Below are 14,875 nucleotides of genomic sequence, written 5' to 3'. Positions count from 1 at the left end.
CAATATCTAGAAATGCATACATGTTTCTGAAATACAAAGTATTTAAATTTGTTCCTGACATATTCTACTTCTTTCTTTCTTTCTTTCTTTCTTTCTTTCTTTCTTTCTTTCTTTCTTTCTTTCTTTCTTTCTTTCTTTCTTTCTTTCTTTCTGACTCTGTTTCTCTCTCTGGAATGGAGTAGATGAGAAAAAGAAATGGAAAGGTGATCCGGTGTTACTGCCACATTACTGAAAGAGTTGGTTCTTTCTTTAGTTACTGTACACAGGTCCTTAGTAAAGAGGTTGACAGCTGCGTAACTGATCTTTTGAAAGAGCTGGTTCGCTTCCAAGACCGCCAGTACCAGAAAGACCCAGTCAAGGCCAAGACGAAACGCAGAATTGTTATGGGGCTGAGAGAAGTGTTGAAACACCTGAAGCTGAAAAAATTGAAATGTGTCATCATTTCTCCAAACTGTGAAAAAATTCAGTCAAAAGGTGAAGCTTGTGTATTAAAAGAGCACCTGACTTTATTAAAATATGTACAGATGACATTTCTGAAGGGTGGTGCGAGTAATGAGAGATTCTTTACAGGGTAATAATTCCACTAATGAAAATGTATGGCTGTAGAGTGAAAGGAGACAGGATGGTTCTTTTGTCAGCTCAGCAGACACTGCTTGTGCCTGCTCCATGTCAGGCTTGGGCAGCTGGCTTCCAAAGGTGGCTTCAACATGCCTCACACAGCACAAGGACCATCCCTTGCATTAACTTGATAGGGCTGGGGGGGGGGGGGCTTGGCAGTAATTTTGGAGTCCCAGGTTGCACTTTTTGCCCAGGGCATAAGCCTCACTATCACTACCTCTGTTTATTGGCAGTATTGATCTTGTTCTCCTTTTAACTTTATCTTGTATGTATGTTTGCTGTAGGTGGGTTGGATGAGACTCTACATCTCATCATTGACTCCGCTTGTGAACAAAATATCCCTTTTGTCTTTGCTCTCAATCGCAAAGCTCTAGGGCGTTGTTTGAACAAAGCAGTGCCTGTCAGTGTGGTGGGAATATTCAGTTATGATGGTGCTCAGGTGAGTTTTACACACACAGAAATCACCATTGTCTATGAAAGGCTTTCTCAACCACGGTCCAAATGGCCAGTGAGGACCTGGAGGGGGTGGGAAGAGTGGGCATGTACACAGCTATGCTTCCCAACCATATTCTGCACAATGTGCCACTTCTTAGGTTTCTTGAAGCCTGAAGAATGTTTCAAGGCTTTCTCAATGGTTAAAAAAGTTGAGAAAGGCTAGACTGTGGCATTTATTTGGATTTAGACCAAACCAAACAAAAATCTTTATTTGACAGTTGCTAGTAAAATTTTCTAGGTTATCAACAGTCATTCATTTTTTTCTGAGGCAATAGATAGGTTTAATGTTCAGATTTGTCTGATTTCCTCTTTGTGGGAAATTTGCTTCATTAGGATCATATCTGTAGGACATCAGATCTAGTGTTTTCCCATCTGCTCTTTTGCCAGTTGTTACAAAAACCAGATAAGTTTTTTACTTCTGGTTGAAGCTGAATGCACACATCCACATGTCCCCAGTTACTAGTCAGTCGGACCTGATCTAAAATCTGTGGTGCCAGGGACCTGTACTGAGTCCTCGTTCTTTCCCTGCTCGCCAACTTGTGCTGTCATAGCTTTGTTTTTTATTTAAACATTTTTAGAATGTCACACAGCTGAGAGATGTTTGGACCTTCTCGCCCTGCATTTCTCTGTACTGCTGCATTCAGCAACAGTGACAGTTTTGGCATACTGACCCCATTCTTGTATTGGTGGGCTATCTGGGTCAGCTTGTCAGGGTTCCACTTCTGAAGCAACAGCGGCTTGTCCTACGATGTGCAGTCTGAGTATAGAGAGTGACTGTTCTTTTCTAAATAGTTGTGGGATTGTTCTGATTGACTAGTCACTTCAAAATCTCTTTGTAAGTAATTGTGTGGGATTAAGCTTCAAATCTAAAACTCAGTCAGTTGCACGGAGGCTGCTGATCTCCACAGTTAAAGTTGCAAGGCTCGTTTATACAAAAAGGGCTTGTTTTCATATCTTCAGATACATGAGAAGCCTAACTTTGAATCAAGGGCAAGCCATCAAGCAACTAGCCATGTTTGTGATTTGTAGTTTCCATTTTATGCTGTTGCAGTTGGACACCCACAGTCTGAGCCACCATCGTTTCATCCAGACTGAACTGTTTCCAGTATTCAGTGCTGGCAACTTTATTTCCAACCACACCAATCCCATTCCTTTGCATACCTTTGCACTTGTAGCATAAGGAGAATTGTAATACTCCATTTGTAGTGGATCTGGGAAACTGTTATGAAGCCATAATCAGGTGCAGAACCTGGAACATTTTGGATCAGGAAACGATATTGACAAGCATATTACCAACAACATTCTCTTAGTTAATTCCCTTAGTAACATTGCTAACGTTTTTGATTTTCTTACCCTTGAGCATTAGTTAGTAGGGAATAAAATTAGATGAATTTTGCAGTTTTGTGTTTTGATAAGGAACTACTGAAGTGTCAGCTGAGCCTATGTTTTTAATGACTTTCTTTTGCTAGGACTGTTTTCACAAAATGGTAGAACTGACCATGGAAGCAAGGTCAGCCTACAAGGAAATGATTGCAGCCCTACAACGAGAAAGCGCTGGTGAGGAAGATGAAAGTGACGGGACCAACTCTAGAATCTATTACAGAGAGGACAACCTACAAGATGCTGGTAAAGTGCTCTCTCCAGAGTCGGATGAGGAAATCCCAAATTACAGTGAGTGTCTCCCCCTACAAAAGGTCTGTAGTTGTTTCTGTCTAGGTTGTAGAACTAAACTGATAAGTTCATTCCATTTGCCAATTCTGATATGGTGCAATTTTCTGGCAACATGATGCCAGCCTTGATTCTCAACTAAACGAAGAATTAGCTGGACCAATTTTCATGTTGCAAACTGAGTAGGAAACTGCAGTGAATTTGAGTGGCCAGTGAATTTGAGTGAGGAAAATATGACTTCAGCTAAGTACTCAAGAGGCAGTTTGACATTTATCTTACAGGTGACTGTGGAATTGCCCTTTAAATCCCAAGCAAGTTCTCTGATATATATATTTTAAAAATGCCGGGGCGTGTGTGTGTGTGTGTAATTTGTAAGACTGGAAAACAGCTTTCTGGCCCTTTTGGAAGAGCCAAGCAGAACAAATGGAAATTGTGCATGTCTTTATCTTGGTTGTAGAAATATTGGTGACCTCTTCCAGGCCAACCAAAGGGGTCTTCAGACAATCTACATGTGACATCTGGGATCTATCTCTCTCCTTTCCATGTCCTTACTGACTACTCTAGACTGAATTGCACCCGAAATTCCTTCAAATTCTGTGTTGATCTTCAGGGCTCTTTGTTTTGCATGTTGGGAGATGGCAGGCTACCAGTCTGAGAGTAATTCTGAAAAAATGGTAACCATATCACAAACAAGTTTTACCCCCCCCCCCCCATGTTGCTTTTACTACAGGAGATCATGTGAGGTGTGAGTGTCTGATCCCCCGCAGTTTCAGTGGGGTTTTGGCCTGTTCTTCTTCAATTAATAATACTTTACCTTACATGATAGGTGCATCACTATTATGTTGGGAGCAGTAAAGATGTGCATGATCGTGCATAGCTTATGCTGGCTAGCCTTTGTAGCCGTAGAAAAGAGTATCTGAAAATATCCATTCAGCTATTTGCTGAAATATTTAACTGTCAGTTGGCAATATCACAAGCAAAATTCTGAACAAATGGAAATACTTTACTGGTAGACTATAGAATCATAGAGTTGGAAGGAGCCATACAGGCTATCTAGTCTAACCCCCTGCTCAATGCAGGATCACCCTAAAACATCCAGGATAAATATCTGTCCAGCCGCTGGAAGCACGCCACCTCCTTAGGAAATCAATTTCATTGCTCAACTACTCTGATTGTGATCCCCCCCGCCCTGATATCTAGCTGATATCATTCTATGCATAATTTAAAGCCATTACTGCATGTCCTATCTTGTGCTGCCAACAGGAACTTTTCCCTGCCCTCCTCTAAGAGACAACCTTTCAAATACTTAAAGACAGCAATCAGGTCTCCTTTAAGCCGCCTCTTCTCCAGGCTGAACATTCCCAAGTCTTTCCCTCAGCCTTCCCTCATAGGGCTTGGTCCCCAGGCCCTGGATCATTCTCATCGCTCTCCTTTGCAATTTTGTGCACGTTCAGCTTTCAGCATAAGGAAGCTTATTCTTGTGTCCTTGAATGGCTGCACATTCTGGAATTTATGTGAGAGATAAAAGAGCTCGAAAGTTTCAGGGATGGGGGGAGACTTTCCAAAAAACAATATTCTCAAGGCTGTGATGCAAAAAGTTTTGCATGAATCCCCATCTTTTATTTTTATTACCATACTTACCTGAAAAGAAGATGACCCTGAATGTAAGACCACCCTCACTCCTAAAATATTGCACACAGAAAAAAGGGGCTTTGGTCATAAATGTAACTTATATGTCAATTTAAGATGAACACACACATTTCTGAGTATTGCTATATGTACCTGCTGTTTTTAGATTTAACAGGTCGAACATACTACAGTTACTTTCATACTAATGTTTTCTAGTTAAAATCTGGAAGAAAAAGCTTGAGGAGGAATATAACCCTTATGTGCTGGACCTGGAAAATCGAACGACTGCGGAAACATTGGCCTTGGGTTTGGAAGAGCCTCAGTAAATCAAGACCACCATTTCTTGCCTTAATGGTTTTGTATGTGTGTGTTTGTGTGTGAGTGTATATATGTATATAAATAGATAGATACAGATATGTAAATACTAAATTATCAGAAATTGATTATCCAGGTGACAAGACAGGGTGTGTAATCAAGTTGTTCAAAATGATGTCTTATTACTTTATTTCACAAAATCCTTACACTGGAACATGTAACTGGACTGTTCCAGCCACTGTTTGCTTAACGAGATGCTGAAACGTCTTTGGATGCACTCAGTCAAGCCATTTACTTGGGCAGGGAACATTTGATTGGCTTGAAATGCCCTAAAGTTTGCGGACTGAACGGATGCCAGGCATCTTAGGACTTGCAGGGTGTTTTCTGGGACTACTCAGAGGTAATCTGATATCAAAGAGTTTATGAAGTACTCACCTGCCTGTCTTCCTAAGGCCTAATGCATCCAGAGTGTTGACCTGCCCTATAGGGAACACATGAGGCAGAAATTGGAGCTAGTACCTTTTTATGTATCTTGGCCAAACACCCTACTGAGTGTGGAAAAAGTCAACAAGAGCCTTAAAAATTTCTACGGCTCTTTTCTACATATCCCAAAATATCTTACTGGTCTACATGCCTCCTTTGTATTCTTGCAATGGCTTCATTCTAAAGCAAGTGGCTGTTTTTCTTTGGGTATGATTATGACCAGGTAACTAAATATCACTATGAAATCATGGAGGGAGCAGCTAATTCCTAATTGTAGACAAGCAGATACACCTGTGACTGTTCCTTTGTTAAGCTTTGTTAAGCACGCTTTAAGACTCATTCCATTTCTGGCAGAATGTGGGTAGAGTACTGTGATGACTTCCTCATCAGTGGGTGGCTATATGTGATGCTACCATGTTCATGGAGTGGCTTGGGGGAGTTCAGACCCTTGTTATTCGTTGCGGAGTCGTGTCCGACCCATCGCGACCCCATGGACAATGATCCTCCAGGCCTTCCTGTCCACTATCATTCCCCGGAGTCCATTTAAGCTCACACTGACTGCTTCAGTGACTCCATCCAGCCACCTCATTCTCTGTTATCCCCTTAAGTTTTTGTCTTGCAGTGTCCAATGGCAGCTCACATCAAGGAAGACATGTGTGCCCATGAGTCATTTGAGCTGTTTGGTTGAATGAGCCTCAATAGCCTTTTAAGTGCCAATGGGGAAGGTACTTTTGTCATTTACTAGATTATGATTAAATCCATATATGTGAGAAGTTGATTTTTCCACTGCTGTCTTCAGAAGTAGTTTTTAGAAAGAGTACAGCAACCTCTCATAGGAAGTGTATGGGCATCCAAGAATTAAGCTGGGTTTGGTGCTGTTTCATAAGACTGGTCCCATACTGACAGAGACAGTATAGGGGAGGACTCAAGGCCCTTGCTGTGAAGATGCCACTTTTGCAGAAGCAGCATTTCTGACCTGGAGTGAACTTTTCTGACTCAGAGTGGGCGCGGTAAGGGAAGTCAAGGTTGATGTGGGTTATCATCAAAACCTTTTGTCCCAGTAGGAGGTCTGTTTTCTGTTAGGAGTGCCAACTGTTGTGTGGGAGTTTGGCACCCTCTTCCGAAACATCCTCAGCTGCTCATATCCTTGCCAGACAGATTAGTTGGTCATTTTGCACTGTTCCTTTTCAGACTTTTCTGTGTGTGCTTCCGTAGCTTCTAAACAAAGCTTTTTACATGCAACTATCTGCACTAAAGCCATAAAGCTTTCTCTACATGGTATTTTTGCTAACTTATGAAAGAAAGGACCACCTGTCTGTGTAGTGTCATGCTTCTTTTAAAATGACAGGAAATCTAGTCATTTAGTTAACACTCCTACTTTCTTCTAATTCAGTAACAGTGGAGCATTTCTTGTTGCCCTGAACACACCCAGTGTGGTTTGCTCTTTTCCTGACAAAGTTGGACTTAGGTCTAGACGGTGCATTTGACCTTAATCCAAAAGGCTAATATTCCAACCCACTAAGGTTACACTACATAGTTATTATTTGCAGCAAGCTAAAGTATCTTTGCCATACAAAACTTGCTAAAAACTATATCACCAATTCAAGATGTTATGGAACAAAGCTCTACTAAAATACAATATAAGGACAGCAGAGTTTTGGATGCTTCAGGCAGGATGGGTGTGAGACACATGATATGACATAATGTGTAACACAGCAGCATTGAGCCTGCTTAACACTGTCGTCTACTGGCCTTCTAAAAAAAGCTGCCCTTTTACCTCCCTACCTCTTCAGTCCCATAGTGGTTTGACCAGTTTGTTCTTCACAGCTAATGGAAAACACAGGAACTGGTGCAACTGGCCATCAAAGGGGGACAACTGTGAGGACAGGTTGGGGAGCTGACAGCCCATCGGCCTTCCCTTGCTGTTCCTTATGCTTACCACTTTATTTATAATTTAATTTCTACCCCGCCTCTCCCGACAAAGTCGACTCGAGGCGGCTTACAACAAAATAAAACAGAATAAAATATAACAATACAATTCCAATAAAATCCCGTCAGTTAAAACTCTAGTAGTCACAACCGTATTAGCAATCCCACAGTTGGCGAAATAGAACATCCTTCCCCATTCCAGTCAGGTATTTCACATTTCCAACTGCATCCGCCCACCGATGTCACTCAGGCTAAGATCTGCCTCACCAGCATAATGCTTACCAGTAGGCAGGACCTCCAGTTCATAAATCCCAGGAGACCCCCTCCCAGCCTCAACCAAGCGCCTGGTGGAAGAGCTCCATCTTTGATCCCCCACTGGCACTGGCCAGGCTTGGAATAGACAGCGTACCACACCTGCTTTCCTCTCCCCTGACTGGTGGTGGAGAAGATTGAAGCAGAAGGCAAACTCCCATCTGCACACTGGCAGGGGAATCAGCAATTGCCTACCCTTCTGAGCAAGGACGACCATTTGGCCCTGTTGGTCACAGCTGTGCCTCCCCCTGGGCTTCTCCCTTCCCAGTGCTCTACCCCTACCCCACCCCGTTGTCCCAACCATGTGTGTGGGGGGTTTCTAAGCAACTCTCAGAAAAGGGGCTGAGATTTTGTGATATAGCAGCATGGGATGTTACTTTTCTTTGATTTTAACAATTTAGGATTTAAAAAAATCTTCACCATTTTCTTGGTGTGTTTTTATTTTTCTGCAAACCTGGAAGTTCTATGTACATGAAAAAAATGCTCATTTGTAGACGATTCTGTTACTTGGTCTGAAGCTATGTTAAGAACTGAATATTAAAATACCACAATTGAGGGGTCAGAATAATTCTATACTGTGTTCTTGCTCCAATTTCATTTTATTTGATACATGTAAAATAAGGTTTGTATTAACCTGCATGTGGGGGGAGGGGGAAGTGTGGCTCTTGGCTATGAAGCAATTCGTGTTCTTGCTAGTGTAATAGCATATTGAAGCAAAGCCGTCTGTTTTGAAACCAGGGGAGGAGGGACATATCAGGTTTCATTGGGAAGTGTCTAGGCCTGGCATGCATATCTGGCTGCTTTTTTATATAGCACCAACTGGTAATCTTTGGTATTATTGTGGGGCGAGATGCATTAGCAGCCCCACTGGGAGGAAGCAGTGTGCTTGCCATCTGCTCTATAGCGATCTCATGGACTCTGACCTATTTCCAGTGATTTAAGCTAGCAATATGTAAAATCATAAATGGAAAGCAGATCCTCATTGGATTACAAGCCTAATTATTTGCTGCGTTTTACAGGTAAGACTGTGATTCAGCAATTTTTAATGAACACATTTGCAAGCACTGTTTCATTTCCAGTACGGAGATGATTTCAAAGTAGTTTGGGGTGTGGTGGTTTGGCTTTAAATTTGTAGCCTTCGTGGTCCAAACAGGGTGGGTTGGCACCTATCTCACAGCAGAAGAAAATGCAACTAGTCTTAGGCAGTCTTCACCTTTAAATATTATCACAGTCTTCATACAAAATGGGAAAATTTGCAATCACTGAAGAATCTTCATGGGTTATGATTGGCCTTTCTGTATCTTTTAGTTAACAGAGATATTGAACTAATTTAGCACATCATCACTCCATTTATAATAAAAGCTTGGCGCCGGTTTGGTTTTGGGCAGCGGACTGCGTTGTGTTTGTATGACTGCATCGAGAGTGCATTGGCCTTGGAAGGAATGCTGTTGAAAGCCAGTAAGGAGGACTGGGAGTGAATCAAGGCCACCCTTCGGCACTTGCTTGAAGGCAAGCAATCTTCATAGTATTTTTATCAATTCAACTACTGGCACAGTTCCATGCAGGGTTGCCTTTCAGCCGCCCACCAGCAGAGGCAGTGGTGATGAGTTTGTCTGCTTACCAGGCAGGCCTTGCATGAATCTAGTCTGAGGCTCCAGGCTCTAGAGGCAACAAATACACCACAACCTAACAATGCAAGTCTCTCAATATCCCCCCCCCCTTTTTTTTTTTACTCGTAATTCTGAAAAATGATGAATTTCTAATGATAACAGACTGTTGTTCTATTTGGCAGCCCAGGAGAGGTCTTTTGTTACCACTTCCACCAAATTCTTCCAGCCTGGGTGCAGTTCAGTGTCCTGCTGCTCCATCTCTTGCGTAGGAAGGTTGGCCTTCAGAGTGTTTCCAGTTTTTTCCTGCTCTTTGCTTCTTACACCTTGCCCTTTTTGTTGCAGCTTTCCTGAAGAATGACGAAACACAAGAGTCTCTAATCTGCTGTGCCAGTATTCTGCATTGTTAATTGGCTTACCGTAGACTCTCACTAGTTACTGAGAATTATACTGCATGCTGGGTTTTGGATCAGAATTTGCACAGTACCCTTAACTTGCACAGTAACCCTGGGGGAACCTAATGACACCTGCTTCACCACTGCTGTTATGGTGCTTTCCAGGGCATTGAAGCTCAGGACACCTGAAGAACACTGACAGCATGTCTATTAACTGTAGTCACAAAACAATGTGGGAAATGCCATATGCCTTGTCTGGCAATTATAAATCGTTGCAGAGGAAGATCTAGATTTAAAATACCTAAAAATAATGCATACTCCATCCCACCCCCATATTGTTCTCTGTAGGCAGGATGTTCAGACATGGGATGCCCCACACATACTCAGGGGTGTTAGTTGTGCCACAACTACTGTATTACGGCTCCTGTTTGAATTGTGGCTAAGCAGCTCTGGGAGAAGTGATTTGAATTAAACAGGACTCCATTGGCTCCTTGGAATGTATTCCAACATATGCATTCTTGATGAGTTCATCAAGAAATGTAGCAATATCTCCCCTCCCCCCAACCAAACAAGGCCCTTGAATTCTTAGCTCACTATAGGTGCAAATATCTCAGCATGAATCAACATTTACAGATGTTAATTTAGCAGCAGCTTTTTATGGTCCCTGCACTGCCTGCTGAATCTACTAAATGTGTCTCACATTTTTATTAGATATTATGTTAATCTTATCCTGTTTATCAACTGTTGAGAGTGGTTCTCACCCACTTAATGGACTGATTACTCTCTGGTTGGTGCTTGTTTTGTAACTTCTTCCCACTCCTTTTCTCTTGGCACTCTTAACTATAAGGTCAGCTGCTTGGTATAGATGCTGCATCCATCTCAGGAAGCTTTGACTTTCTGCTAATCTTTACACTAGTACTGAGTCCTGTGAGGCAATGGCTGCAACACATTTCATGTACAGCTCCTGGGCAAGAGACCTAACAGGCTGGCCAACCAAGACAGTGGTATGTGTGTGACTAAGGATATGCCAGGCCTGGGCTAGTTCTGTGGCCAGGTCACCGTAGCACCATCTGCTTGGGGCTGGAACCAGAACGTATTGATGTGAGTAAGCAACAGGTTTCAGAGCAAATGTGGTGGGATGATGCAGGTTTTGTGTCTGGATTCAACAAGCTCATGCCGACGATCAGCAGGGATGAACAAGACCAGGAGCTGCATCGACAGAGGGATACAGAGGCTTGCACATGTGCCATTGTAACCTCTGAGCCAGTGGGCTAAGGTGCCAAGGAGCAGTTCTGAATAAAACCTCTCCCATCTTTTTCATGCCTTGCCTGTGGCCCAAACAGGGAGGACTGCCTGCATTTCTCTGTCTAACCAAAATAACATGGCCCAAATCACCACCTCGTCTTACTGACCCATGTTTTTTTCCAGCTCGCCATCATTTTCTCATGCTCACTAATGGCACTTTCCCAGCTCGCAAGGTCCCTTGACCAGCTCTCCTGACTGCTGCCTGCAAACAAAATAGGAGGAGGGATTAAACAGGGATGAACACCTGCCCTTAATTATCCGAACTGGATTTTTAATACCCGGCCAAGTCACACACTGATCTGCTCTCTTCTGAAAATTGGTCCGTTTCAGATCCACACTTAAAAACCTGGCAGCAAGTGCTGCTGATGCTGGTTGTGAAACAATTCATTCAGTGTAACATTTCAAGCATCTGAGACCCAGAAATTATATTCTACCCTGTGTTGCTTCTCTGAGAACTATTGAAGTAAATGGGCAGTGCATGGAAACATTGTATAAGGGCTTCCTGGTATCGGGAAGTTTACAGCTATGAGCACATGAAGAATAAAACCACCAATATGCTTCAGTGCTGGTGGGTGTGCAATGCCCAATCCAGTAAATTGCCCAATATTTTGGGGATCAAAGAGGCAATATTGGGTATCACTCACTCCCTGGCACTCCTGGCTCCAACATTATCCCTTCTAGTAATATTGGCAATCCTGCTGAAGAAGCAGCAGCCAGCTAGGGAGAAGAGAGTATTCTGGGTATCAGCAACTTGAGCCTTGGAATGTTGAAGGGTCATCACTTCTATGGGCATTAAGTTTGGCCTCTTCAAAAAGGGAAGTGCTAGAGAATACTGTAGACCTGATCAGTAGACTGCACAGTACTGTACAGTAGACCTGATCAGTGGGCTCCAGGTCTTTCGCCCCAAGCTGTCTGGAACCAGGCTAGGACTTGGTCTAGTCCGGGCTGACCCTGCACCTATCATGTAAGCCCAGCAGTGAGTCCCTTTGCTTGAGAGGCCAGGGCCACACAGACTTGGGAATAGGATGGGGCTTGGCTGACCCAATGACAATTCAGCCAAGTTGCATGCTTACAAAGTGTGATGTCCTATTAATAATGTCCTAATAGCAACCAATTTATTGTAAGAATTCTTGTATACACTTTGTAAAACTCTGGCTGCTTTGACAGCAGCACATTCTGAAAGTCTGCTTCCCTGTAAACGTCAAGTTGTGGCTCTGCATGGAATTGCACCATTACCTTCTACTCTGACGACCACTTTCGATAGCCTGTTTCCAGCTTTGGAGAGCACCAGACAGCAATATTCTGAATCTTGTGCTACAGCATCCGTCACCCAGCTTAGAAGATGCATTCGCCCATCTGCCAGGGCATGGGACTGCTCATTCACGCCTGCTATATTCTGCCCGTTTTTCCCCCAAACAAACCGTGCATCTCTGGGACCTGTGGAAAGTCAAAGACATGGCCCATAGTCCTTTTAGAGAGCAGAAAAGTTCTGTAGAGCTGGCAGGTTTCCCAGCCCATGTTTACAGGACAAATGTTATGCAAAAGGGCCCTTTCTGGGTCTTGGGAACCAATTTCTACTACAAAATGGCAATGCAATACACCTGCAATACACCTTCCCCATTCTCATCATTTCACTCATTGTTGCTGCTGGAAGCCTTCCGTTTCATCCACAAGCATCCCACTTATCTGCTATTTCTTATATGTCATTTTATTTGAGCCCTTTCACTGAGATTCAGAGAGGACTGGCAAGAGGATGTGGTTGCTAGATGGTGAGTCTAGACAGCTATCTAGCCGTAAGGAGGTTTCCTCAGTGCGGGGGTGTGTGTGTGTGTGTGTGTGGCCCTGTGGTTTTCTGAAGCCTCCAGAACAGTTTCCCGATTGGGCGGGAGTAAAGTTTTATATTTCTCAATACGTAGTTGTTATGTTGACCCCTCCCCTCTCAAAATGGCCAATGATGGGCTTGGAAGGGATGGATAAAGTAGGGGCCCTGGTCATAAAAATCCTTGCTGGCTGAGGCTCATTGTGTGTGGTAGTCCCTGCAGTCCAGGGAGGTAAGAGGTCTCATTCACTGCATCGGTGGGTGGCAATAGAGTGGCGGCTGCCGGTGTCCGGCCTTGTTCTCAGCCCAGTGGAGTAGGCTGCCGGGCCATTTCTGGCATCTGGGAGGGGGCACAGAGCACACTCCCCCCCCCCAGCCCCTCCCGCACTGCAGCCACTCCACCTTCAGACCAGGACTGTGCCACCTTGGGTGCAATCACAGCCCCTTCCAACCAGCCTTGCTGAGTTCAAGGGGAAGGGCCACAACTGCCCCTTCCCAGCAGGACTGTGGGAGGGGAAGGGTTGGAAAGGTGAGGTGCTTGCCCTCATTGTCTGCCCAGGCAACCCATTGTGAACCTGATTTTTTTTTTTTTAAGCCATGCTGAATGGGAAGCTATTTGAGTCTGGCTGCCTTTTGTTCACGAAGCCTGGTTCTTCTATATTTCCATTAGATGAAGAAAAGGAAACATGGGGGCAGCACATGTGTGGGTGGATGCAGGAACACCAATGTGGCTTTTGCCCTGAACATGGGAAACTTCCTGCAATCCAACCCAATTTCTGTTTTTCCCTCCAGGCTGATGTTGATCAACTCCGATCAAGCTGAGGGAAGTGAAGCACTGGCCCATGGCCAACCCACATGAGCCAGCCCGGCTGACTACAGCAGCCAGTCGAGCCACATGTGAGAGCTGAATTTCTCACAAGTGTGCCTGGAGCTTAGCAGAGGAGGCAGCGAGCAGGCAGGCAGGCGATCCTCAAGAGAGAGCAGCCTGGTGTTGAGAGGTGATGGAGGCCTGCCCTGGCCCGGCAGAGTAGGCAGGGGCAGGGGGTGGTGGAACAAGATGTCACATCCGGTGGGAGTACCTGGGAGATGTCACTTCTGGTGACACATGACTACTGGGGATGTGGCAGGCTGGTGTGGCCGGCTGCCATCCCTCCCAGAGTTTCTCAAAGCCTGGAGTATATTTCAGGGGTTTCTCAGTGGTAAAAACTGAGAAAGGCTGGCCATGAGCGATCCATCACACTCACTGCAGAATACTTTGGAAGTAGCTAAAACTTGTGATAGACCTTGTGGATTGTATGACAACATGTGGTATCAGCCAAGTTCTGGCACACCCAAGATCTGTGACATTGCAACAGATTGTGGGTGTAGCTTTCAGGTTATATAGGATCTGGAATGGCCAAGTGTCTTCACCAGTCTTAGGACATTCCATTCAGCCTTCTATGTGTTTCAACAAGACAACCAGATTAAAGAATGGCTGAAGCCTAGTAGCTACAGCCGCAAGCTTGGAGTTAGGAAGTTTTAGTTGTAAACCTTACCCCAGGCATCATCTAACCAGGGGACCACTAGTTCTCAGGCATAGCCACTTGGGTATAATATGGGAGGTAAATACCAGACAACTTGGTATGGCTGTTGGAAGGGATTACATTCATGTCTAGGAAATGTTCTGAGCACTTGGGAAACTTTGCATAAAATTATGTCCTACCTGAAACAACAAACTCCACAGGAAGCATCTGGGGAGATGAGAGCAACCACAAATGGGCCACGGTTCCGTTGCTCCGCATCAGAAGCCACTTTTGAAATGGGAAGGGGAATGGGTGCTATTGCCTTCCAATACTACCACTAACGGTCTGTGTTTTAAAAACATCGTGCTCTTGGAGGCTATTCAGAAACAGAATTCAGGCAACTTGTGCTACAAGCATATTATCCAAACAAATAATCTGTTCCAATATGGGCTGCAGATAAACTCTGCAACCCACCACACTTTGTCAGAAAGCCAGCAGAGCGTAGTGGCTAAGAGTGGCTGCCTCTAATCTGGAAAACCAGCTGGTGACTGTAGGCTAGTCACAGTTCTCTTAGGGCTGTTCTCACAGAGCTCTCTCTGCCCCACCTACCTCAACTGGGCGTCTTTTGTAGGGAGAGGGAAGGAAAGGTGTTTGTAAACTGCTTTGGGACTCTAGATAGTGAAAAGCAGGGTATAAAAAAAGAGCTCTTTTCTTCTTTTGGTAGCTTCCCAAGTAGGGTCATCTTAGACAATCTGTGGCTAAACATGCTGTAGTTGCTCCTGTGAATGTCTCAAAGAG

The 14,875-nt window shown here is 44.2% G+C and overlaps 2 protein-coding genes across 6 annotated transcripts in view; one reads left to right on the top strand and one right to left on the bottom strand.

Annotated features, from left to right (window-relative positions):
• The window catches only part of SECISBP2 (SECIS binding protein 2), a 32,008-nt gene extending 23,986 nt beyond the window's left edge, over positions 1-8,022 (top strand). For all 4 annotated transcript variants that reach the window (XM_077344504.1, XM_077344505.1, XM_077344503.1 and 1 more), the window contains 4 exons: positions 254-474; positions 903-1,057; positions 2,583-2,784; positions 4,627-8,022. In XM_077344504.1, the coding sequence (XP_077200619.1) occupies positions 254-474; positions 903-1,057; positions 2,583-2,784; positions 4,627-4,736 (688 nt within the window). In that variant the 3' untranslated portion in view covers positions 4,737-8,022. The remainder of the gene's footprint in view (positions 1-253; positions 475-902; positions 1,058-2,582; positions 2,785-4,626) is intronic.
• A 209-nt stretch (positions 8,023-8,231) lies between these two features.
• Positions 8,232-14,875, bottom strand: part of SEMA4D (semaphorin 4D) — a 127,025-nt gene continuing 120,381 nt past the window's right edge. For both annotated transcript variants that reach the window (XM_077344502.1, XM_077344500.1), the window contains exons 17-19: positions 11,993-12,193; positions 10,864-10,958; positions 8,232-9,406 (exon numbers count right to left, since the gene is read on the bottom strand). In XM_077344502.1, the coding sequence (XP_077200617.1) occupies positions 9,377-9,406; positions 10,864-10,958; positions 11,993-12,193 (326 nt within the window). In that variant the 3' untranslated portion in view covers positions 8,232-9,376. The remainder of the gene's footprint in view (positions 9,407-10,863; positions 10,959-11,992; positions 12,194-14,875) is intronic.

Source organism: Paroedura picta, chromosome 7 (assembly GCF_049243985.1).
Source record: "Paroedura picta isolate Pp20150507F chromosome 7, Ppicta_v3.0, whole genome shotgun sequence".
In the NCBI taxonomy this organism is placed as follows: Eukaryota; Metazoa; Chordata; class Lepidosauria; order Squamata; family Gekkonidae; genus Paroedura; species Paroedura picta.
Note: the sequence above shows the minus strand (reverse complement) of the source record. Positions and strands in the feature narration are given on the sequence as shown.